The sequence below is a fragment of the Arachis hypogaea genome, chromosome 3 (assembly GCF_003086295.3).
Source record: "Arachis hypogaea cultivar Tifrunner chromosome 3, arahy.Tifrunner.gnm2.J5K5, whole genome shotgun sequence".
Lineage (NCBI taxonomy): Eukaryota > Viridiplantae > Streptophyta > Magnoliopsida > Fabales > Fabaceae > Arachis > Arachis hypogaea.
Window position 1 is genome coordinate 20328506 of NC_092038.1, and position 26618 is coordinate 20355123.

General features: G+C 35.4%; 1 protein-coding gene and 1 long non-coding RNA gene across 2 annotated transcripts; one reads left to right on the forward strand and one right to left on the reverse strand.

Moving 5' to 3' along the window:
• Nucleotides 1-14195: 14195 nt before the first annotated feature.
• On the reverse strand, nucleotides 14196-16439 carry LOC112789767 (uncharacterized). The gene is made up of 2 exons (XR_003196393.3): nucleotides 16100-16439; nucleotides 14196-14574 (listed from the first exon to the last, which is right to left on the reverse strand). It is a non-coding gene; the product is annotated as an uncharacterized lncRNA (long non-coding RNA).
• Nucleotides 16440-21085: 4646 nt separating this feature from the next.
• On the forward strand, nucleotides 21086-23329 carry LOC140183315 (uncharacterized). The gene is made up of 6 exons (XM_072231574.1): nucleotides 21086-21129; nucleotides 21221-21359; nucleotides 21449-21552; nucleotides 21639-21813; nucleotides 21943-22047; nucleotides 22264-23329. The coding sequence occupies exons 1-6, from the start codon at nucleotides 21086-21088 to the stop codon at nucleotides 23107-23109; spliced, it is 1413 nt and encodes a 470-aa protein (XP_072087675.1). The 3' UTR covers nucleotides 23110-23329.
• The last annotated feature ends 3289 nt before the right edge of the window (nucleotides 23330-26618 follow it).

Genomic DNA, 26618 nt, shown 5'->3' on the forward strand with positions numbered 1-26618 from the left:
TGGACTCGGATGCCATGAGGCAGCCGGGGGTACCTGGGGAGGCTGCAGGATTTAGCGCTAGAGATGCAGAAGGATCAGCTGGTATGACAGAGTTCCAAGTTGGTTAGCAATTTCAGGATAAGGAGGATGCCCTATTAAGTGTGAAGACTTACAGCATCCGCCGAGGTGTACAGTACAAGGTTGTGGAGTCTGATTATTGCCGTTACATTGGCAAGTGTTCTGAGTTCGGGAATGGGTGCACATGGTTGATTCGGCTGAGTCTTCGGCAGCGCAAGGGCATATGGGAGGTCAAACGTTACAATGGACCGCATACTTGTCTCGCCAGCTCTATCTCCACGATCACAGGAGGTTGGATTATCATGTGATATCGGCATTCATTATGCCAATGGTTAGAGCTGATGCATCCGTTAGCATCAAGGTGCTCCTAAATGCGACTGCCTCGCACTATGGGTTCAGGACGACCTACAGGAGGGTCTGGATGGCGAAGCAGAAGGCTGTTGCACTCATTTATGGTGACTGGAATGAGTCTTACAACGAGCTCCCAAGGTGGGTGTTAGGAGTGCAGGTGACCATGCCTGGTTCTATTGCAGTTCTTCGGACTAGCCCTGTTCGAATTGGGGGACAGCTGGACGAATCTCAGGCATATTTTCACAGACTGTTCTGGACTTTCCCACCGTGTATCGAGGTATTTCATCATTGCAAGCCGTTGGTTAGTATTGATGGGACGCATCTATATGGCAAGTATGGGGGTACTCTGCTTGTTGCAATTGCACAGGACGGGAACTCCAACATACTCCCTGTTGCATTCGCACTAGTCGAGGGTGAGAATGCTGATTTGAGTAATTTTGTTCTGCCATTGGTTTATTTAGGTTTTTTACCCTAATTTCGTGTTACTAAAAGTTAGGGTTAAAAACCTAAATAAACCAATGGCAGAACAAAATTACTCAAATCAGCCAAAACAAAAATTATTTCAGCAATCCACCAACGAACAAATAAATATAATTCGAATAAACATGATTCGAACTGCAAATTCAAGTAATTCGAAACAACTTGATTCGAATTACCTTTAAAAGGAATTGCATGTAATTCGAATCAAGTAAATTCGAATTAGGTGATGATAAATCGAATTGACTCGATTCGAATTAGTAGGCAAATGTGACTCAATGGAGTTCGAATTAACTTGATTCGAATTATTCACTGTTGGTCACAAAAAGTAGTCGGAATTAACTTGATTCGAATTACTAGTTAGCTGCCTATATAAGCAGTTCGAACCAAAGGAGAAACGAATCAGTTTCACTTCCTCACACCCCACCAAATCCCAGAGAAAATGACCCAGAATCTGTTCGACAAAGACTCGAGAGGCAGATTAAATTATTTAGTAGTTCACGGTCATTAAAAACAGCAGAAATACAACGCATATGCAAGTACGACATTTTTTCCCTTAAAAAACTAAAACTCGATACAACGGACACTAGTAAATCAAACAACACAAAACCAACCCTACCCATCTATGACTGTATACCCTGGCTACCTCCAACCTGTGGGCAGCTCTGATGAGTGTGTCCGGGTTGCCGACATAAGCCGCATCTCTTAGGCCGGTTTGGATCTGCCTCGTCCATGTTCGTCCGTATCCGAGAAGACCTGGGACGACCCTCCCTTGCACGCCTCTTGTTCGGGTCTGGTATCACCGTCGGCCCATCATATGGTGGCTAGAAACCCTCTGGGATTGGAGGTCTGAATTTCATCTGATAAACACTAAAAACGTTAATGAGTTGATAGACAGGGTGGATGTAGGAGTGCCAAGTGACTCGTGAGTAGGCACAGCATGCCAGTGCGTGCGGACAAGGGAAATGAAGTGCCTGGAAGTATCCGCAGTCACATGTCTGAGATCCGAGTGAGACCCCGTAGGTACCAAGGGAGAAAGAACCAGTAGGAATGGTCTCTGCGACCGTGTACTCGAAGTTGTCTCTGTCATACAAAGTAACTGTGAAGCACCTTGTCGTCTTCAAGTTGGCCTCGATACATTTAACAAGGTGTTGACTGAATTGTTGTCTAGTACCCAGCTGGGCCTCCGCCTCTCTCCCCTTGCGTACAAAAAGTTCGGCCAACCGACCATACGTTGCTTTCACCAAGGAGCATACAGGAAGGTTCCTCACACCCTTGAGGATTGAATTCACACACTTAGATATATTAGTCGTCTTGTGACCGAATCTCTGGCCCTCATCGCAATACTGTGTCCACAATGAATACTCAATCTAGTTTGCCCAATCACACATCGCCGGATCTTCCGAGCGAAGAATATCAAACCAGTAATCGAACTCAACCTCCGTCTTAGCATAGGCAGCGTTAACGAGAAGCCTCCTTGCATCTTTACCCTTGAAGGTGAGGGCAAAATTTGCTGCTACGTGCTGAATGCAGAAAGCTCGGTATGCAGCCGGAGGCATCCAGCCCCCGTCGGGAGCCTCAAGGGCGGCTTTGATGCCGTTATGCCTGTCAGAGATAACAAGCAGACCCGGATGTAGGGTGACGTGCTGACGGAGGTGGGAGAGAAAGAATGACCAAGACTCAGCATTCTCACCCTCGACTAGTGCGAATGCAACAGGGAGTATGTTGGAGTTCCCGTCCTGTGCAATTGCAACAAGCAGAGTACCCCCATACTTGCCATATAGATGCGTCCCATCAATACTAACCAACGGCTTGCAATGACGAAATGCCTCGATACACGGTGGGAAAGTCCAGAACAGTCTGTGAAAATAAGCCTGAGATTCATCCAGCTGTCCCCCAATTCGAACAGGGCTAGTCCGAAGAACTGCAATAGAACCAGGCATGGTCACCTGCACTCCTAACACCCACCTTGGGAGCTCGTTGTAAGACTCATTCCAGTCACCATAAATGAGTGCAACAGCCTTCTGATTCGCCATCCAAACCCTCCTGTAGGTCGGCCTGAACCCATAGTGCGAGGCAGTCGCATTTAGGAGCATCTTGATGCTAACGGATGCATCAGCTCTAACCATTGGCATAATGAATGCCGATATCACATGATAATCCAACCTCCTGTGATCGCTGGTGATAGAGCTGGCGAGACAAGTATGCGGTCCATTGTAACGTTTGACCTCCCATATGCCCTTGCGCTGCCGGAGACTCAGCCGAATTAACCATGTGCACCCATTCCCGAACTCAGAACACTTGCCAATGTAACGGCGATAATCAGACTCCACAACCTTGTACTGTACACCTCGGCGGATGCTGTAAGTATTCACACTTAACAGGGCATCCTCCTTATCCTAAAATTACTGACCAACCTGGAACTCTATCATACCAGCTGATCCTTCTGCATCTCTAGCGCCAAATCCTGCAGCCTCCCCAGGTACCCCCGGCTGTCTCATGGCATCCAGGTCCAAAGATGAAAAATGTGGATGGTACTGCTGTATGCCAGAGCTAGAGCCACCACCGGCACTAGCAGGCTCACTCGCTCCAATATCATCGCCACTATCATCAGCAATCATATTCGGCTCGACATCATCGTCCTCTACATCATCAAACAATCCATCTCCAGCCCCAGCCGGTGCAGCACAGTGTACGGAGGTAGGTACAAGTTCCGTGTAGATCAACAGCGAACGAAGGGGAGGCGACAACCGGGGCGGGTGGCTCGTAGGCGGGAACTGAGGAAGATGCAACGGCAGGTCTTGAGTTAGAACCGGCAACCGTCGCTAAAGTGTTGGTATTCCGGTTTGAACCCCCCGAGCTGGACACCACATCAACCAGCTTTGCCAACAGCTCCAGTGTCCGCACTTCGGGAAACTGCCGGCGATAGAGAAACAAGGCCTGCAAGTCCTCATCACTCCCGATCGTGAAACAATCATACTTCACGCTATCTTGGAGCACCGTAATTGGAATGCGATAGAAAAACTTCTTAACCCTTTTAACACAGTCCAGACCTAGTTTCTGCAGTACAGACCTAGCAAGGTCATCATAGCTCGTCGTAGAACTGACGATAATACAGAGAGGATCTTTATCGGTGAACTTGACACCTGACCGAGTTTTCCTCTTAATCGATCCTCTGTGGTGAACCAACACTATAAAACTGTCCTCACAAGCCATTTGACCTCTCAATATTGAGAGCAACTCACGTTCATCACATATATATACAGGTCTGGAACACACTAATTCGAATCAAGTTAATTCGAACTCCATTGAGTCACGTTTGCCTACTAATTTGAATCGAGTCAATTCGATTTATAATCACCTAATTCGAATCTACTTGATTCGAATTACATGAAATTCCTTTCAAAGGTAATTCGAGTCAAGTTGTTTCGAATTACTTGTATTTGCAGTTCGAATCATGTTGATTCGAATTATATTTATTTGTTCGTTGGTGGATTGCTGAAAAAAATTTTGTTTTGGCTGATTTGAGTAATTTTTTTCTGCCATTGGTTTATTAGGTTTGTTACCCTAAAAGTTATATATAGTGTTTTTTTTGTGGTTCATGAGTCTAAGTTTGAGAGCCAAAGTATTTTGTTTAATTTTTTTAATTTGTTATTCTTTTTTAATTACTTCATAAAATAAGAATGTATTTTTCGTTTTTTATTAAAATTGATTCTTTTAAGGTACAAATTATAATTTTTTTTATGATTTTTTTATGTAGTCAATCTATTATTATTCTTTTGATAATTATTCATACTCAAACTTATTCTTTTTGTCTATCGAGCAATTACTTTTAAAGAGCTTTATAGGTCAAGTTCAAATTCCATCCCCTCCATGCTTTCTACATCTACCTGAAAACCTTTAATTTTCTCAATTTAGGTTCAATTTTGCTAGAATTATGTCAAGTTTGGAGATGCAATTTCAAATATTGGAACTGTATTTATTTTTTTTATTTTTCGTGATAAAAATAATTTTATAAGATATTCTGATTTTTTTTCAGAAACTACCGGCCTTCTGCTGCATGAATGCAATGTCATTGATGGGAATAAAGGTCAATTTAGTTTCTTAGTGTGACTATTTTATACTTCCCTTGGCACCCTATCGTATGCTTTTTCCAAATTAATAAACACCATATGTAGATCTTTTTTATTACTAAGATACCTCTCTATCATCTTTCTTAACAAGTATGTAGTTTCAGTGGTAGATTTACCTGGTATAAAATCAAATTGGTTTTCTGTTACTTGTGTCTCTTGTTTCAGCCTCCGTTCTATTACTCTTTCCCATAACTTTATGGTATGGCTCATGAGATTGATCTCTCTATAGTTTTTACAACTCTATAGATCCCCCTTATTGGATAGGCACCAAAGTGTTCTTTTTCCACTCATTTGGCATCTTCTTTGACCTTAAAATCTCAATAAAAGTTTGGTTAACCAATTGATACCTTTTTCTCCAAAGCCCTTCCAAACTTCAATCGGAGCATTATCGGGTCCTACTGTTCTGCCATTTTTCATCTGCTTTAGAGCTTCTTTTACCTCGAAGTCTCGAATCCTTCGATAGTAGTTGGAGTTTTGATCTTCTTCCCTCGTGCAAAATTGACCAAGGCTCGGTAGAGTCTTCTTTCCTTCATTAAATAACTCATAGAAGTAGCTCTTTCATCTTTCATTGATTTTCTCATCTTGAGCCAAAACCTCTCTGTATTTATCCTTTATGCACTTAACCTGATCCAAGTCTCTCGTTTTTCCTTTACGGCTCTTTGTGATTCTATATATACTTTTTTCTCCTTCCTTCGTGCCTAAAGACTGATAGAGACCCTCATATGCTCTTGTTCTTACTTTACTTACAGCCACTTTTATCTCTTTCTTAGCAGCCTTGTATTTTTTCTAATTATCTACATTAAGGCACAAATACCACTCTTTAAAGCACTCCCTTTTTGCATTTATCTTTTCTTATACACTCGCACTCCACCACCAGGACTCCTTGTCTCTTGGTCCTGTCCCTTTAGATTCACCAAAACTTTCTTTTGATGTTCTTATAATAACTTCTGTCATCTCCCTCACATCTTCTCTGTGCTTCCATTCTCTTTCCACTTTGCCTCTTCTTCTACCCTTCTTAAGACGCTTCTTTGTTCCTCACCTTTCATCCGCCACCACCTTGTCCATGAGATCTTCATCTGATATCTTTTCTTCAACTTTTGCTCAACACAAAAATTCATGATGAGCATCCTATGTTGTGTTGTTAAACTCTCTCCCTGAATAACTTTATAATTAATGCAAAATTTTCGGTCGACTCTCCTCAACAAGAAGAAGTAGATTTTAGAGCTTGTCATGCCGCTCCTATAGGTTATAAGATATTTGTTTCTCTTTTTAAAATACGTATTTGCGATAAGAAGGTCAAAGGTTGAAGAAAAGTCCAAAATAGTTTTACCCTCAGTATTTACCACCCGAAACTCTGGCCTCCGTGAATACTTCCATACCCAATCATTTTTCTTCCAACATGGCCATTTAAATCTCTCCCTAAGAAAATCTTATCTCTCGAAGGTATGTCTTGAACTAAACTCTCGAGATCCTCCCAAACTCTTATCTTGTGTTGCTCGTCCGAACCCACTTGCAGTGCATAGGCGCTAATCACATGAAAAATACCTCCTTCTACCACGAATTTGATAGAGAATATCCGTACACCCACCCTCTTAATATCCACTATGTCCTTCTTCCACTGCTTATCCACGATAATACCTACCCTATTCCTATTCTTCACTTTTTCTATATACCAAAGTTTGAATCTGAAGGTATCCAACTCCCTAGACTTCACACTGACCTATTTTGTTTCTTGTAGGAATATGATGTTAAGTTTTCTCTTTGTCATGGTATCCACCACCTCCATGGATTATGGATTTTTCTGTTAGAGTGCTTATGTTTCAGGTACCAAATCTCAACCTTCTGTTGCTCCGACCTTTACCTTTATCTTTTTTTTTGTGAACTAGCTTATTTACCATGATCCATTCATGAAAATGTGGAACCCTTTCTCATTTAACATTACACATGGGCACCAATGCATCAATTTTTGCTCATTTGACACTGTATACGAGCCATACAATGCGTTGCTTCCGAACAACAACCTAGTTTTAGCGCAATAATTTATTTGATCTATGTCATAAAGATTCGACTAAATTTTTATGTTGGTTGACAAAGGTCTAACATATGATTACCATGATTAATAAAAATTACCATGATTTTTGAATATTAGGGAAACATTGCACCACGACTCTCTTAGGGGAGGACTTTATCAGTGTGATAACATTGGTATCATTGCAAAGGCTGCATCAACAAACTGTGCGCAACAACCTAATCCTGATAAAGTTCCTACTCAAAACTCACAAAGTTCAAGAGCTTCGAATTGCATTGTAAGCACTTCTAATGTCGTGGTTTAAAGAATAGTATAGTTGTAGAACATAGTGAGTCTGATGTTACAAACTAAGATACTAGTAGCTCAAGTGAAATAAATAAGGTTGTAGAAGTTCTTGTTTTTGTTGTTGAACATCAAAATGATAGAGCTCTAGTGGCAATAATAGAGATATTAAAGTTAGTGCAGCTGATACATGTAGTTGTGCAGAATTGTATGATGTATGTCACAGAAGGTTGGGACATCCAAAAGCCAAGGTTGTAAAGAGAGTTATGGAACTATGTAATGTCAATACTAGAAAATTTAATAAACAGTCAAGTTTGGTGATTAAATCATTGTGTAATGCTTGTTGTCACGGGAAGTATCATAACCTTCCATTTTTTGATTCAAGTACAGTTTATAATAACTCTTTAGATCTTGTTTATTCGAATGTGTAAGGACCAGCTCCTATCATTAGTAGCTCAGACTTTAGGTATTATATTTCATTCATTGATGCAGCAACTAGGTTCACAAGTGTTTACTTACTCCAAAACAAGGCACGAGTTTATCAAGTCATTACTCAATACAAGCAAATAATGGAAAATCGAACAGGAAATAAGCTCAAAACCCTCCAAACCGATAATGCTAAAGAATTTCTCTCCAAAAAATTCATGTAGTTTCTTCTTCAAAATGGAATAGCTTACAGAATAAGTTGTCCTTACATACACAAGCAGAACGGTACAACAAAACACAAACACAAATATGTTACAGAGACTAGCCTTGCACTTCTAGCTCAGGCAGCCATGCCACTCAAGTTTTGGGATGAGGCCTCTTGACAACATCTCATCTCATCAACCTCTTGCCTTCTCAAATCACCTCTCAAAAGTCTCCATTTGAGTTATTTCACCACAAAGGACCTTATTACAAGTTTCTTAGGACGTTTGGGTGTGCTTGTTTTTCCCAACTAAGACACTATCAACCTCACAAGTTCAGCTTCAGGTTTGAAAACTGCATCTTCCTTAGATATTCGGCTCATCACAAGGAATATAAGTGCTTGGATAAAAATGGAAAGTTGTACATATCTAGGCATGGTGTTGTTTGACGAAACTGAGTTTCCTTACAAATTCATGTTCTTTAAAATCAGTGATCCCAAACCTCCACACAGCTCTATCTCTCCTCCCCCAAACCTTACAACTATCACCATAGCTCCAATCACAACATTTCAGCCTATACTCCATTAATCGTAGCGTCATCCACGCCTCTAGAGACCTTCCCAAATCAATCACCAGTCCAAGAAAATTCTACAAATCCTACCAATATTGATTATGTTCATAATTATTCATTACCTACTAATATCGATTTGTCTCTCTCTACTTCTGTGTTTTTCTGACGTATTACAGGGTTAGCTGATAACTCTGAGGCTGTTGCAGAAGATGCACCAAGAAATATGCATCCTATGACAACCCGGAGCAAGACAGGAATCTTCAAGCCAAGAGTGTTTGCCTCACTCCTGCAAGAATGAGTTCCTGATCTCACATAATAGGAGCCCACGGTAGTGGCTAAAGCGCTCGCCCCACCACACTAGAAGGATGCTATGGATGAGGAATTTGCAACACTCCTCAAAAACAAAACATGGAAGCTAGTCCTAGCTACAACAGCGCATGTGGCAATAGGATGCAACTAGGTATTTCAGATGAAGCGAAAACCTGATGGAAAGGTTAAAAATACAAAATGAGACTTGTTGCGAAGGGATTTCATTAGCGAGAAGGGCTAGACTATGATCAAGTCTTTAGTCCGGTTGCCAAGCCATCCACTGTTGAGACAGTGCTTTTTGTGGCTATGGTCATTGGCTGGAAAGTGCGTCGATTTGACTTCAATAACGCCTTTCTTAATGGAGATTTGTTTGAAATAGTGCATATGGTTCAACTTGATCGCTACACGCTCGGCACGAGGCTTGTTTACAATCTTGAAAAGGCTCTATACTGCCTCAAACAGGCTCTTCGTGCTTGGTTCCTCAAGTTTAGTGCTCTTTGAGCCGTGATTGTTTTTGCATCACAGCTCCAATTCTACAATATATCTTCTGAGCTATGTTGATGATATACTGGTCATTGGCACTAATGCTGTTGAAATCGATGAGCTAATTAATTAGCTTGATGATGTGTTCACTTTGAAGGATCTTGGAGAAATAAGTTCTTTCTTAGATATTGAAGCTATAAAACATAACGATCAGTCCCTGACACTAAGACAGACCAAGTACATCAAAGATCTTTTGAAGAGGACAAAGTTCTCTGATGCCAAGCCAGCTCTGACCTTAATGATGTGTAGCTTAAAGCTCACAACAGCTGTGGACACTTTGTTTGACAATCCTTCGCTATACCAATCTATAGTAGGCGGCCTCCAGTATGTCATAATAACGTGACCAGACATCATCTATGCAGTGAATAAAGTCTCACAATATATGCATTTACCCTCTAAGCAGCATTAGAAGGTCGTCAAAAGGATAATACGCTACCTGGCTGGTACTTTAGATGCACAAAAGTTCTGAATTCAGAATCATTGCCTTTGGTAATTCAGATTGGGCTGCCAATTTGGATGATCGAGGTCGACCACAGGATACTGTGTCTTTCTTAGAATCAATCTTATATGCTGGTCAAACCACAAGCAAGCAATAATTTCTCGATCATGTTCAGAAGCCGAGTTTCGGGCCTTGGCTGATGCTTTGACTGACATCATTTTGTTGCAAAAGTTGTTATATGAAATGCACCTCCTAACAAATTTTGCTCCAACCTTGTACTGTGATAACCAAAGTACAGTGTGGATGACAAAAAATTCTATCCTCCATCACAGGTCCAAACACTTTGAAATTGACCTTATTTTTTGAGACTGATTCATGTTGTGCACATTCCTTCCCATGATCAAATTACAGATGTTCTAATCAAATTATTCTCGCAAGCTCAATTCCTCAGCTTTAGACCCAAACTTCGTGCGACAGAACTATGCCTCAGTTTGAGGGGAGTGTTAAGCACAATACAGTAGAGGACACAAAACAGTTATATAATCTGTTAGCTGAGCTGTTATACCCGTTAGAGTCAGACACTAATCATGAACTTCGTTTACATGTGTATAAATATAATTTATTTTAGTAATAAGGGAGTACTGGAGAGTACATCTCATTTTCTCTAAATCTTCCATGCTCAACTCTCTCTTCTCTAGTTTTTCTCTCTCTTTTTCCTCTCTCTTAACCACACTTCACCAAGTCTTTGGTACCTTTCACTTACACTATAAATATAAATATATAATACAAGCTTAGTGTGGTCAAGATGTGTGTAGTTAGTTAAATTAATAGTCATTTCCGAATAAATAATAAAAAATCTAACAATAATATTTAAAAAAATAAAAAATAATTTAAATATATAAATATAAATATATATAATTACCATTAATTATTATTAGAATAATCATATAATTTTATATATAATAAATATATAAATATAAATATTATATATATAAAATTATAAATATTAAGTTAAATAAGATAATTTTAAGAGAAAAGGATAAATAGGTCTATGACCTTTTGATCCGCAAACATTTAACTTTTCGAAGATTTGAAAATAAATTTAAATCCCTAACTCTTTCAAAACCTGGATATATCGGTCTCTCATGTTCACTTGGGTCTCTCAAACTCAACAGAAAAATTAAATGTGACTCCCGTTGTACTGACTTAGTTGATATGAATACACACGTGAGAGAGTTTTTAAAATTGGACAAATTAAACTCAGGAATCGACTCCCGTTGTACTGACTTAGTTGATATGAATACACACGTGAGAGAGTTTTTAAAATTGGACAAATTAAACTCAGGGATCGATATATATTTATATTTATATATTTATTATATATAAAATTATATGATTATTCTAATAATAATTAATGGTAATTATATATATTTATATTTATATATTTAAATTATTTTTTATTTTTTTAAATATTATTGTTAGATTTTTTATTATTTATTCGGATATGACTATTAATTTAACTAACTACACACATCTTGACCACACTGAGCTTGTATTTACCGTCAAACACACTTTATAAATTTATAACATAGTTGAGTTGATGACTGATAAAATATACTCTCGAAAGTACTCATCATTAGCAAATCTTACAAAAACAAGGGTGAAGGCTTTTAGTAGTGGAGGGGGTTTAAATTTGGTAAAGATTCAAGTATAGTTAGTGAAATTAATAGTTAAAAATTATTAAATTATTAAATAATTCTTAAATATTAACTTTACGTAAAAACATAAAATTAGAAGCATGCCAGTCACCTTTAAATTAAACTTTGTTAAGATCTGACCTGATAGTCTGATACCACTAACCATTTAGGGTGCGACGTAACACGTAAGTTGGCACGCCAAGTTGGAATGAGATTCACGGTCAACAAACTTTTACACAAGTCTTCCCCGAAGACCCCAATGAAGACGCTGACTGGGGCTTACACACAATATAAATAAAACAACACTGAAATCATTGCAATCACGCTAATCAGTAGAAGCATTTTCATTCTCTGATTTTTTTTTTTTTGGTAGCAGCTATGAGCACCCTTGTCGGAAACTCAACCCTCTCTTTCAGTCGCAAATACAGATACGAGTCACTTGGGCAGCTTCTTGGCAGGGACAAAATGGTCAAATCAATTAGTTACAGGCGCAGAAGAGCCAAGCAGAGGCAAATCTTTCTCACAACTTACAAGTTATCTTCTTTGAACGATGATGATTTTCATGTTGTGGACAACGGTGACAGTAATAATAATAATAAGAACAAGAAGCCTGCGATGAAGAAGGTTGCCGTTAAGGTTAAAAAGATTGTGGCCTCTGTTTTGATGTTCATGAGAACTGCTTCTTTCAGATCTTCGTGTAATAATCCTAGGACCTCTTCTGCCATAGCTGATGCAACATCTCCGCTATCAAATAGGAAGAATCGATTCTGAAGATATGATAGAGAGAAGTAATTGACTAAATGAATTGTGTTTATATAAATTTTATGGGAGTCTTATTTTCAGTCACGTCTCTGTAATTTTTGTTCCTAAACGAGGCCATCAGGTATGTGTTTTATTAAACCGATTTCTCTAATACCATCTTATTTTCTACTAGTTTATGTTGCAGAAAGAGGGAATTGAGAAATTGTTCTGTATATAGTTTATGCTTCTGAGTAGTTGTTGTTGGCTGATTAATTTGCTGCCATTTTTCAACTTTGGCTCTCTTATCTCTATGCAAAATCTTTCGTTATTAGGTTTAATGTTACAGTTTTCAGCATGATTATTTTGTCACTCCATGGGTAAATTTAGAAAGCAATAATAATAAATATAATAATTTAATGTGAGCAAAGGTTGGGGCAGGCCTATTTGACCTTTGTGTAAATGTAGGGAAGGAAATAGTTGTAGAAACTAGAAAATAGGAAGTATAAGTTAAAGAAAGAAGAATCACAACACCATGTCCACGGAGACTTTTCAATCATTCAACTGATACATAGTAGAGTCCCTCCCACTTGTTCTTCTTTCAGTTATTACAAAAAGGGAGTATTACAAACACATGTTTAGAAATTAGAATGGAGGAATAATGCACTTCAAATTTCGAAGGCGTATTCCACGCGGAGATTCGAATTCGCGAACTCTAAGTGAATATAAGGAAGTTATGCTAGTCGAGCTATAACTCTTTGGCATAGCGTTTGAAAGTTGGTTCGAAAACATTAAAGAAATAAAATTTGTTAATATGTGATTTCTATTATTGTTACTCTTTCATGTTGAGAAGACATAAAAGATAAATTCTAACCAACTCTCTCATAAATAAAAGATTAATTATCTTTTATAATGTGTTCAATCGTTATTGATAGAATTTAATTGTGTCACCATAATTAATGTTAATCATCTCTTTTTCCTTATTTTTAAACATCAAATAACTCAACTATAGTAAAAATAATTTTTTTTTGCAAATTAAAAGAAGTTTCAACTTCCAAATAAGTCTCAAATTTTAATTTTTAATTTTATTTCTTAAATCGTCCAATTTATAAATCAGTTTAACAAAAAAAAATAAAAAATAAAAACAAACGGTGAAAATAATGGTGTATATGCGTTGCTACTGTATAATCCTGCATGAGGCTTATAAAGACATTTTGAAACTTAATAATGTTACCTTAATTGATTATGTTTAATAAAGTAGAATTTATATGTTTGATATATGTTGATGTGGTGTTCTGTTAGTATACTTTTTATATAACAAACGTTCGAAGCATTATGCAATTCTCTTACGTAAGTTAGTTAGAAAATTTCCACGGGAAGCATCTCCATAAAAAAGTTAGCATACAATATATATGTGAATATAGTGAGAATGAAAATAGAATAAATGTTCACTTGTTCTAAAAGAGAAAAAACTTGAGTTACTACAATGATATAGGACTTTCTTAATTTAGTTCATTATCAACATGCTTAAATGAATTGTACCATAGATTTGGAACACCAGAAGATTCCAATATAGATGGCAATGCTGGTCTAGTGCATAGCATGACAGCACAACATCTTTACTTAGGATTAAAGGGCATATGAAGAAGCTAAACATTGTCAGTTCGTTATCACCATTCACCCATGCAGATATAGTTGAAAGAATGAGAACATTACGAAAACAAGTTATCCCATTATGACAACTAACACAGATTATAACAAGTGCGAGCATCAAAAAGAACAAATAAACAAACCACAATCTCTTTCCGGATCAAAAAGAGAATTTAAAAGTAACAAACTCATTACTTAATTTCACCATTCCAGAACAAGGGGCACCTCACCAATCACAATCCAAAAGAGCAGACACGAATTCCACACAAAATGAAAAATCTTATCAGCATTCCTTTACTGGACAAGTTCATCTCTTCCCATTCCAAAAATCACACGTATTATAAGTTTTCTACCGTAAGACTAATTTATCACCATCATTTTCTGAATGGTAATAGAAATTGCTTTTCCGGGACATAAGAAACTATGCTCTCTCCCATGTTTTTTTATTATTAACAAGATTAGAGGTTTACTGAAAGACAAAAAAACAAAAAACACAGAAAACCCCCCAAATTCTAGAGTTCCACATTGTTTACTCCCAATGGTCTTTCCAGTTTCCACAATTCCTTTTATTTCTGTTCCTGGATGAACCAATGACTCCATGACTTCGTCCAATTCCAAGCTTAGACAAACCTCGATCCAATCTGTCAAGGACACAAGCTTTACACCATTTCTCTACATGAAAAATATTGTCACTCAGTTAATAAAGTGAAAACCCGAACATTTAGGCAATCCAAATATGAAACAAACTGAAAATTGAATGTCACAATATAAAAGAAAACAACAATATCTAACAGGTATATCTTTTTTGTGAAAGAAAGTTAGGCAGAGTAGAAGGTTAGTCCATTCTAAGATCAATGTATGTCATAGTACTTAAAATATCACAAAAAAGAACACATCAGCTTTTGTTAAAATGCATCATTCATATATAAAAAAAAAAAATTAAAAGGGGATTCATATCAGAATACATAATGCTGCATTCGAAACAAATGTTAGCGTGGGAAGAGACACAGAGACTAGTGCCATTCTTTCTGAAATGCACACTTATATTTTAATCTTCCTATGCTTTTGTATTTTGTATTCATAGACACTAACCAACATAACCTACGAAGCAAAAACTCAAAGCGACTTCTTTAATATATATACTAGCTTTTAATTGAATCAAGGTCGGGGTCTACAATAAAATAAATCAAATATAAAAAGATTTGAGTTTGGACACTCCACTACTGAAGCTATCGTAAGTAATGATTATGTTGCAACCAAAAGCTCAAGATTTCAATGATTACGCCATTGAACTTTCAAGAAGCATCCTATATACTCTACTAACTAATAATAAATACTTGTTTAATCCCTAACGAATCAACATTATAATCAATGGTTTAGGGATTTAAAATTAAAATGATTAGTCTTAAGTTTTGTACAAGAAGAATGAAGTTATGAAGATATTTATATCCTGAAAAACAAGGTGGAGATAAAAGAGGAATCTTCTACTTCTTGATCCAGGTTCTGCTTTACATGATTCTCTAATGGTAAGTCCCAAGAGGCATCAAGAACCCCATTGAAGCCCATAGGAGCAATCCACGAAGTGCAATATCAGTTGTTTTCTGATGATTTATCTGCTATAATAACTAAAAGTAGTTAAAATCTGCATTTTCCAATTGTGAAATTTTCACGGTTAAATCGGTAATGGCCTTCCTTGAATTAGTGCAGCTATGCTGCTGCCAATGAACTAACTTGTGGCGACATAATTTCGGTTTTTGAGAGAGGGAGAACATAGGAGAGCCGTGAAAATTTGTACCCCAATCTTCCAAAACAATCTTTCTCACCTCCTCCATCCTACACCAACTTTTTTGGAATTTAAACCATCTCTTAGTGTTCCATCTTGGGGGGTCCGAATCCAATAACAAAGGGGCATGATCCGAATCATTCTCAGCTAACCTTTTAACCATTGTTGCATCATAACCATTCTTCCAAGCCTGCTAGCCATGAATCGATCCAGCCGTTCCTTAATTAAATAATCTCCAATTCTGTTGTTAGACCATGTGAATAATTGGCATATCATCCCTAAATCCATCATATGATTGTCATCCATGAAGAAATTAAAATTATCAATAGAAACAGGTGAACAAAGATCCCCCCCCCCCCCCTCTTTCTTCCTAACTTCTAATAACATTAAAGTCACCAAAGATAATGAAGTTACCATTAAATTGCTGAATCTGAGCCGAAAGTTCCTCAAACTACCTCAATCGAACCTTGTCGTTGGTGCCTAGGTACACGCCTACAAGCCCCCATTCTTATTTGCATCCTTCACTAGAGCCAAAATTGAAAAGGAGTTTTGGCCAAGGATTGTCACCTCCACATAGGCTCTCCACGCAAGAGTTATACCTCCTGATAAGCCAGTTGGGTCCGAAATTGTGAAACTGGAAAAACCACATGATCTGAATTTACTCAATATTTTGAGATTGGCTTTTAGTTTCACAGAAAAAGACCAACTTGGGAGAGTGGGATTGACACATCCCTTTGAGGTTATGGACTATCATGGGTCTCCCCAAACCCCAACAATTCCACATAAGAGCTCTCATGGTGCTGTGGGTGCCATTGAACGGGTGACACCCTCCACCTTCTTTAGATTTTCTGCATGAACAACATCCATACTCCTATGTATTTCTTCCATCTCTATATCCTCTTTCGCCCTCCTCTTCAGTCCACTCAGCTGCTCCATTCCTTCTTGTCCCATTATATTCACTGCTAGGCATCTTATTAGCGTTAATTTCAATAAAAGCTTCCCCCATGTGTGTTCCAGCCGAAAAGCTATTATGAATTTGTAGCAGGTTCTTGTTTACACTTTGATCCGCAGTGTTTCTGTTTTTCCATACGTTCTCCTTTCTACCGTCATCGCTTCTTCTGGCTGTATCAGTGAAGTTCAGACCTCCAATTCCTTCAATCCCCTCTCCCTCCTTTTGCCTTGTCATTCTCCTTTAGTTCCATCCTTATTCCGATTTGGTCACCTATTTTATCTTCTTGCAGCTGATCTTCTTTCATGTCTTCCATCACTCCGATACAATTTTTGTGATCATGGCCTATCTTAGCACAATAGGTACAAACTGTCCCCAATTGTTCCTCCATTGTCACTCCCTCTTTCCACCGTTGGACATGTAAGGATTGTCATGGAGTACCTTTCTCTATTCTCATCGTGTCCCATTCCTTCTCAAAGAAAAACTGGTACTGATTTTGTCCAATTTCGATTACTCCAGACTAGGGGTAGCAATGAATAGGGTAAGATACGGTTTGGATTTAACTCTAACCATCCCGCGGGTTGAGATTTTTATATAAACTCAATCCTACCCTACTAGCGGATTAAGAATATCCCAATCCTAATCTTAACCGCTCTTAAACCACAGATATCCGACCCTACCCGCAGGTTACAAAAAATATACAATATTATTATATAACTTGATAATAATATAAAATAGAACTGATTTTTATGTAAAAAAAATATTAAATTATCAATTAATAATTTTTTTTAATGGTTAAAGATCTTTTGCATTTAGTAAGAGATTTTTGATTCAACATCTACTTAAAACATATTTTTATATAAATATATAATATATTGCGGGTTGGTCGGGTAGGGTTGAGACTCAACCCGCACCTACTCGACCCGCACAAGAACCATACCCGCATTCTACCCTATCCACTGCGAATCGGATTGGCAACCCTACCCGATCGAGTGGGGTCGAATTGGATAGCTGCGAGTAGGGTACATATTGCCACCCTACTCCAGACCTCTCTATTGTTTCCATAGAAAAGGTCTTATCAGCGAATAGTTTGCCTTCCATAGAATAGGTCTTATCAGCGAATAGTTTACCTTACAAATATAAAATTAAGAATGACGAATTATATAGTGTCTATGAGTTGGTGTTTAAATTTTGCCTAACTTATCTTTTGTAGTAAGTTTTGATTTTTTAAAAATTATTTCTTGTTATATCTTTTAAATTAAATATTATTTTTTTAATTTTTTTAATAAATAGACACCACCTTTTAGGCACAATAATATTCACCATTAAAAATACTCGTTACTTGTATAAGAATGACACTAACAAATAATTATTCTATTTAGTCTTTATTTTTATGGTAAGAAAAAAAAGAAAAAAATATATATACAAAATGATATTTTATTCACTTATTATAATTTACTAAGATATAAAAAAAATTAATTAGTTTTCCTAAAAGTTGATTATTTATTTTACATATAATATAAAAATAAATGAATATAATATTTATTTAATTAACTTAACAGATATATCATTATGTTATTCAATGAAAAGGGAAATTATCAATATTACAAAAAAACTTTGTGAAACTATATCATATTAAAGACATGTTAATATAACTTGCGTGATAAAAAATCAATATTAACTCTTCTGTATTTTTATTAGTTTTAAAAAAAAAAGATATGTAACACATTTAATTTACTTTATCTTTTTATATATGCATATTTTTTTTAAGAAAAATTATAAATAAAATTAATTCTAATTCAAATGTTTTTTGCATGGCACGTGTTTCCACACTTGTAAAATAACATATTTTGAAGAGTGCTACACATACGAGTTATTTTGACTTACAAGTTTACAAGTTGGACAAAATCTAACACGCGCGTCACTAAACCATCTTCATGTGTTTCATTTTCGTTTCCTTTTTCGAGTTTCTTGTCAAATTTGTTTGATCTTCTTCGTGCGTTTTTTCTTTGCCTTCAATCTCCTTCTGTTTTTTTTTTTCGATTTTCATGATTTATGAAATCAAGTTTTGAAATTGTTTTGAAAATTATGAAACTTCAAAAAATACACCCGAACGATTATAAAAATACACTCAAATGATTACAGAAATACATCCAAAGGATTACAGAAATACACCCAAACAGTTACAGAAATAAACCAAACAATTACAGAAATACACCCAAAAGATTACAGAAATACACTCAAAAAATTTAAGAAATACACCCAAAAGATTTAAGAAATACACCCAATATAGGAGGGAGACAATATATTTTTTCTTGAAATCTTTTAATGTTTTGCTAGTTAAGGATGAGGCACATGGTAGAGACAATCTAAAAAAAATATAGAAGAACAGTAAAACAATAATTTGAATAATGTTTCTTTATTTTTTCTGGTGATTTTAATGAAGGAGAAAGAGAAAACGAAAAGAAGAGAAGAAATTTCAATAAAAAAGAAGGAGGAAGAGGTGGTGTTGATGACGACGATAATGAGAGAGAAAAATTATGAAAAAGAAGAAGAAGAGACACGGAGAAAGAAGAAGAAAAAGAAGAAAAAGAAGAAAGAAGAAGAAGAAAAGGAGACATAAAAAAAATATGAAAACGGCGTGAATATAAATAACTTGTATGACTTGTATGGAAAAATATTTGTATGTAGAGAATAATCTTTCATGTAATAAATTTATCATTAAAAAATATTTTTTTATCAATTTTTTAATCTTTTAACTATTTAAATTACTATTGATTTTAGCGACTTATCGCTGATTTATTTTCTGTAGTTGACATTTTAAATTCAACCATACTAAATTAAATATATAACAGCTTCTTAATTAACCTAGTTGAACTTAACAATTCAATTCAATTTTAAAAATGAAGAATAAAAATTTAAAACAGTAAAATATTTCAATTAATATTATATTTACTTAAAATAAATTACAACATGAATACTACATAAATATTATAAATAAATAAAGCACATTTTTTTTACTGAAACTAGTAGATATTTATTAATAGAAATGAAAAGAGATGTCCAAGTCATAGGACTACAAGATGAAATAACTAATTTGTTTTAACTTTACAAAGATTTTATAAAATGATTCAACATTACCTAAATATAGGATGAGCAATGCTAGGGGCAGCAATTTTTGTAATTGTTAGCCATTAACTAGCCATCAATAATAATTTGATGGTGTGAGATTGGTGTGAGATTTCATCTAATGGCTTACCTTCTTCTACTAGTTACATGCTGGCCAAAATTCAACAAAATTGCTGGTTCCTAAACTTTTCCATATGCGATAGCTACAACTCAGCAAATCTTTAAACCAAACAAATTATAGTAATTTCAAAATAAAAATTTTAAGTTTTAAATAAAGTTCTAACACTATTGTCACGATCTTTTAGAATTACTTATTATACTGTTTAATTTTATATTATTCATTAGTATCACGTCAAAGTCTTCAACAACCTTAACTTATAAGTATTAGTTTAATTTAAAGTTTTATTTTAATGTTATTTTGCATATTTGGTGTTTAATTTAAAAAATACTATTTATATACAAAATATTTTTATTATTAATTAATTATATATTTAAATTATTTTTTCATTAACAAATTAAAAAAAGTGTATTAATCCACTAGCAAAATAGCGTTTATTTATACGACTTAATTTATTTACGGTTTAAATCTAACCGCCTCCGTATAAATATAGAATTGCCATAACTTAATATAATTACACCGAAATTATCTATCCATCAATTATTAAATTATACAGTGACTTCAAATATATCATGGTTTGATACAAGTAAGGTAAATATATATCACTTCTATCATTATTAATAAATTATAATTTAAATGGCATAGTCTCTTTATACCCACTTAAAATTAGTGAATTATTGGTTAAATATCAAAAGTTTTTTTTTTTTTTTCATAAGTAACAACCTCCACTACAATGGTGATATTCTCAAATTCTAGTGTCTATATCTCATATCTCATTTCTCATATAGTATGTTCTAGAACAGGTGTGATGGTTATGAAAAATAAATAAACATGTGTGACTTAAAAAATAAAGAGTGCAGTACTCCCCGTACTGTAAGGAGCGTTCAAAGTATACAAGAAGAAAAAGTAAAAAAAGAAAATGTACGAAGAAAAAAACTGTGCTATAAGAACGGAGAGTGTGGAAGGAGAGGAGATAGTGGAGCAGATATTCACGCCCACCACAACACAACTTGTCTCCAACACCCACTTTTCGTTACTCTCTCTCTCTCTCTCTCAACCCACTCAACTCAACGTACACATGCATGCATAACAATAACCATAACCATCAATTTGCTTCTACCTTCTTTTCATTTTTTCTGCATTCATACATGTTTCTATCGCCTTTGTCTTAAAAAATAAGCAGCAGCTACGAGGTTTTCTAGACATGTTTGACATCTTGTTCGGCTGGCCTAAAGCTTCCAAATGGTGGTGATTCTGCTTTGATTTATTCTCTCTACTACGAATCTTGGTTTTGTTTCAAACTTTCTTAATTTTTTTTATTTATTTATTTGATATGCAGCAAGAGGACGATAACAAGTGCAAAGCGTAGAATAAGAGAACTCAAGAACAAGAGGCTTGTAATGGCAAAGCACTTACACCAAGACATGATTGAGTTGTTAAACAATATTAATGGCCATGAAGACATTGCTCTTAACAAGGTAATAATTAATTTATTATGTCTTCATACGTGTTATTAGTACTTAATTACTTAGTTAATTATTATCGCTTGTAAATTTGTAAAATTCAGGCCGCGCAACTATATCAAGATAAAAGCCTCATTAGAGCATATGGATTGTTAGATCACTACTGTGACTTCATCCTTAAGAATCTCTCCTTTATAAGACGACACAAGTAAGTCTTTTAATTTCTATGTATTAATTATATAAAATAAAATAAAAATATAGACTGAATTGTTCATTGTCACTTTCATAAATCAGGAAGTGCCCTGATGATGTTAATGAAGCAGTATCAAGTCTCATATTTGCTTCTGCAAGATGCGGCAGCGATCTTCCTGAGCTTTATGTCCTTAGGAAGCTTTTTGGACAGCGTTATGGTGACCAATTTGTAACTGCTTCAGTTGAACTCTCTTCTGGGAATCTTGTAAACAAAGAGGTATTACTAATTTTTCCATATTTTATTTTCCCTCATTAATCTGTTCTACTTATAAGACATATTCAAGTTTATATGCAAAGTTCACTTGTCTTAACATATATATGTGTGTATATGTTTTCAAAATCACAGTTAAAAGAGATTCTCCGACTCCCAGTAATTTATGTGCCAGAACATGTCAAGCATAGAAAGGCTGATGAAGAACAACCTGAGATCTTAGCTATACAACAATCTCAGGTATTAATTTCTTTGATGAAAATATTGTACATTCAATCTACAATGTCTTTAATTTAATAACATTCGGATGACTATGGGGAGTCATGATTCATGCACAAATAGTATACTGTTAAATTTTGCACCATTTGATTACTTGATGCATTCTCCATATTATAATCCTATATTGTTCTATGTTGCTTTACTGATATCAAATTATGTTCAATGTTTTTTCTTCAGGTGGAGGAAGAGAATAAACAGTACCAAATAGTACCAAGTGAGACTTTCACTGTGCCAGAGTCAACTTCCTCAATTGATGCCTCTTCTGCATTGGTGGTGTCTAGTTTTCAGCAAGAGGAAGAGTTTACTACTGAGAAAATCTCCATTGCAGTTTCTGATTACTCAGAAAACAAAGGGGAAATTATGGCTTTGGTGCCATCTACAGAGGCATTAAATTTGCCTCCACTTGATGATGAAACTGATGTGGATCAAGAACAAAAATCATCACACATAAGAAAAAGCAGAATGCTATTTGAAAACCAATGCCTTATGGATATTGGACATTATCACAGATCACCAGGCAGGAGTAGTAGTAGTTCTTCCTCTGATCATAAATATGGTTATACCCAAAAGAGAATTAAGCAATGTTCCAACATAGATATGTGTCAATGCAGCTTAGACCAACCTTGTTACTGCTTTGTATACTATGATGAAGATAACTTTGAAGCATTATCAAACAAGCAAATGGAGTTGGTTACAAATACAAATGATGGGTATAATGGTGCATTTGGGGAACTTCTACTCACATATCCAGGTTTCCATCACCATGGAGGAAAACCAAAAACTGAATTGGTGGAAACATTGGAGACATCTTCTAATTCAAGGACTAAAGCTCATGTCACGCGAGCCGCGACTATGCCGCCGGAGCGGCACAATAACCGCGACCACAAGATCTTAAGAACATACTCACTGTCTCCTAAGCAGCCGAAGCATGTTCATCCAAAGTTGCCTGAGTACGAAGACATATATGCTAAGTTCACTGCTCTCAAGAGAGAACGCCTAGAAACCAAAGATAGAAAACAATAGCTTGGAATTAGAATAGAGTAGGAATAGAAGCAGGTATTTCTTTGAATGTTCTTTATTATACACCTCATTTTTTTATGATCATGAAGAATACAAATTTTCAATTAACTACCAACTTACTGCAACTAAGATTTTCTTGAGGGAGTTAATTGATCCTATTTCTCATGCATGGGATGAAGATTCAAGATTTAGTACTACAACTTCCACTACTTTGTGATTTGTGACTGACCATCTTAATAGGAGTTTGAATCGCAGAATTGATGATTGTTCTTGCACGTGTTTATACTGATTTTATTGTCCAGTTCGTAATCATCAATGATAAATTGATAATGGACTACACTTTTATCCTTTTTCTTCAAGAGTTTCTTTTTTAGCTTAATCGAAAAACCCCTCTTAATAAAAAGCCCAATTTCCTAAAGTAAAGCCCCGATATTAATTTTTTTTTTGGAAATTTGTGATCACTAAGTTTCTTATTTTTTTTGTATTATACGAGGCTGACGCTCAAAAAAAGAGAAACCTATATACAAACTAAATAGGGTAAGGTAGCCTATACTTAGAATCTCAGAGAAAATAAGTCCCAAAAAACATAGTCAGTTTCTGAATCTAGTCAGGTAATCACCACTTCTATTTCCTTCTCTATAAATTTGTACAAAAACTATATTCCACTCTCTTTTCTTCAATTCATTCACTTTTCTGATTATGGGGTTAGAGTGTCTCCCAACTCCTTCCTCCCATTCAAGAGACTCACCACTGTCGCATAATCAATCTCAAGCAATAATTCTACAAAATTTCTTGAACTCAGTTCCTCTTCCATGTTTGTAAACTTCATATAGTTCCCTATTATCAAAAGTTAGAATTAGAACAACATTTTTTTGCGTCCGAAAAAAAATAGAGAGCGAGCGAGAAAAGAAGAATAAAAAACAAAATTTCTCAAGTTCAACTAATCATGCCTCCATAATCTAACAAAGTGATACTAACTAAAAATTATTAAAGTATAATTTTAATTGATGGGGTATATATGAGTAGGTACAAGTTTTTCTTCTGTCACTCTCTAAACCATGATGGAGACTTGGTGTTTTAGTTTTAGAAAAATGTTTGGAAATTAAAATAATTCAGCATTAAATTGCCAAAAAATTTTCAAATTAACTTCATTTATACCACCTCTGTACGTATGAAATTCTTATCACACTCGTTTATCATACAACTTATCACCTATTTATGGGCCCAAATATTAATCATAATAATATATTATTTAATGTTAGGATGCATACGTTATCGCATATTAATCATATCAAATGGTATTTGATTTTTCTATATATATACTACTGCAATAAAAATCAAACATAACAATATACTTTAATTCACATTAATTTTAATTTATTTTCTTTTGCAACCATTCATTCAATGATTCACCTCATCAACATTGGGAGGAGTTGAAGAAATTGAAAAGGTCACCCTTCAATAATCAAGATTGGCATGGTTAGAGGGCTTACACCAAAGACGACCTTATAAAATTAGAAGAAATTGATAAAATTATGAAAGAATAGGAAAAGTAAAGAAAGAATTTTTTATTGATTATTGATTGATTGAACTGAACATGTATTGTGAACTATGAGGGTAAAACTAAATATATATAGAGCATTGTCCTGATAAAAATAAAGATAAGATAAGAAGAGAAGATAACATAAAGATAAGATAAGATAAACTAATAAAGACTAAAATTAAAACTGAATTTATGTATTCTGTTGGGCTGAATTTGTGGGCCACAAGACTTCTTTATTGTTGTCATGGGCTAATATAGAAGAGTAGTTTAATACGCCCCCGCAAGCTGGTGGATGGGAGATGTCAATGATCCACAGCTTGGATAAGTTCCAATGAGATTGTTGAGGAAGACGCGTCTGACGTAGTGACGTGGAGGAAGATGCGTGCGGCGGAGTTTGAGCTGCCGGCGGCAAAAATATAAAAGGAGATGCTGTACTTGAGCAGCGATTTTCAAAAAATGCGCGCAGCGGAGCTTGAGCTGCCGGCGGCAAAAATATAAAAGAAGATGCTGTACTTGAGCAGCAATCTTCAAAAAATGCGCGCAGCGAAGCTTGAGCTGCCGGCGGCAAAAATATAAAAGGAGATACTTTACTTGAGCAACGATCTTCAAAAAATGCACGCAGCGGAGCTTGAGCTGCCGGCGGCAAAAATATAAAGGAGATGCTGTGCTTGAGCAGCGATCTTCAAAAAATGCACGCAGCGGAGCTTGAGCTGCCGGCGGCAAAAATATAAAAGAAAATGCTGTGCTTGAGCAGCGATCTTCAAAAAAATGCGTACGTATGACGCAATAACTTCAAATGGCGCATAGAGCGCGATAAAAAAAAGAGGGCGCGTGGAGCGCAATAAGAGTGCAGATGAAACTGCTAAAACATATGCAGATTAAACTGCTGAAACAAAATGCAGATATGACTGCTGAAACAGAATGCAGAAAAAAATTGTCGGAAGAAAGGAGGCGCAGACGGAATTGCTGGTAAAGAACCGGGGTAACCAAAACTGGGGTAGGATTTTCACTTCGATGCCTTTAACAAAGATTGGTTGGATCTTGAACTGAATTGGAAGATTGATTATTCGTTGTGAGAGGATGTTTGAAAAAGATGTAGGGTGATTTCTCACCGAAAGATGATAGCTTATGTATCCTCTTCAAGGAGGATACCAAGGCTCTGATACCATGATAAAATTGTGAAAGAATAGGAAAAGTAAAGAAAGAATTTTTTATTGATTATTGATTGATTGAACTGAACATGTATTGTGAACTATGAGGGTAAAACTAAATATATATAGAGCATTGTCCTGATAAAAATAAAGATAAGATAAGAAGAGAAGATAACATAAAGATAAGATAAGATAAACTAATAAAGACTAAAATTAAAACTGAATTTATGTATTCTGTTGGGCTGAATTTGTGGGCCACAAAACTTCTTTATTGTTGTCATGGGCTAATATAGAAGAGTAGTTTAATAGAAATCACAAAATATAATCATATAACTTAAGAATTTAATTTTGATGTATTATTCCGTGTTAAATAATTTTATACGTACATTCAATCATGTAACGTCATATCACAAAAGTAACTACTATTTTTATTGATCTTATGAATGGTTATCCAAAAAGTTAGTATTGTGCTCTGCTGACGAACAAAGTCATTTTAAACAAGTCAGTAAATCATTGATAATACTTTACTAAACATTATGATTACACAGGAACATAGTTTAACAGAAATAAATGCTCAATTTTAAATCATGGAAAATCTATATCATCGAAACCCAATGCTAACACATTACTTGTGCTTCATTAGCATAGAAACAGACAGAATAATGCAAATCGTTAAAATAATTAGCACAATTTTTAACCCCGCAAAAAGATATTACCAAAAAAAGAAGTTAAAAGACCCACTTTTTAATATCCAGACAGTAACATCAATCAATTTTTTAATATATGAAATAATAAAAAAGTATAATATAATATATAAT

Coding starts and splice junctions, on each gene's coding strand:
- LOC140183315 (XM_072231574.1), top strand. CDS start 21,086: ATGTTTGACATCTTGTTCGGCTGGCCTAAAGCTTCCAAATGGTG. Junction 21,553..21,638: donor TCCTTTATAAGACGACACAA/GTAAGTCTTTTA, acceptor TTCATAAATCAG/GAAGTGCCCTGATGATGTTA. Junction 22,048..22,263: donor TAGCTATACAACAATCTCAG/GTATTAATTTCT, acceptor TTTTTTCTTCAG/GTGGAGGAAGAGAATAAACA.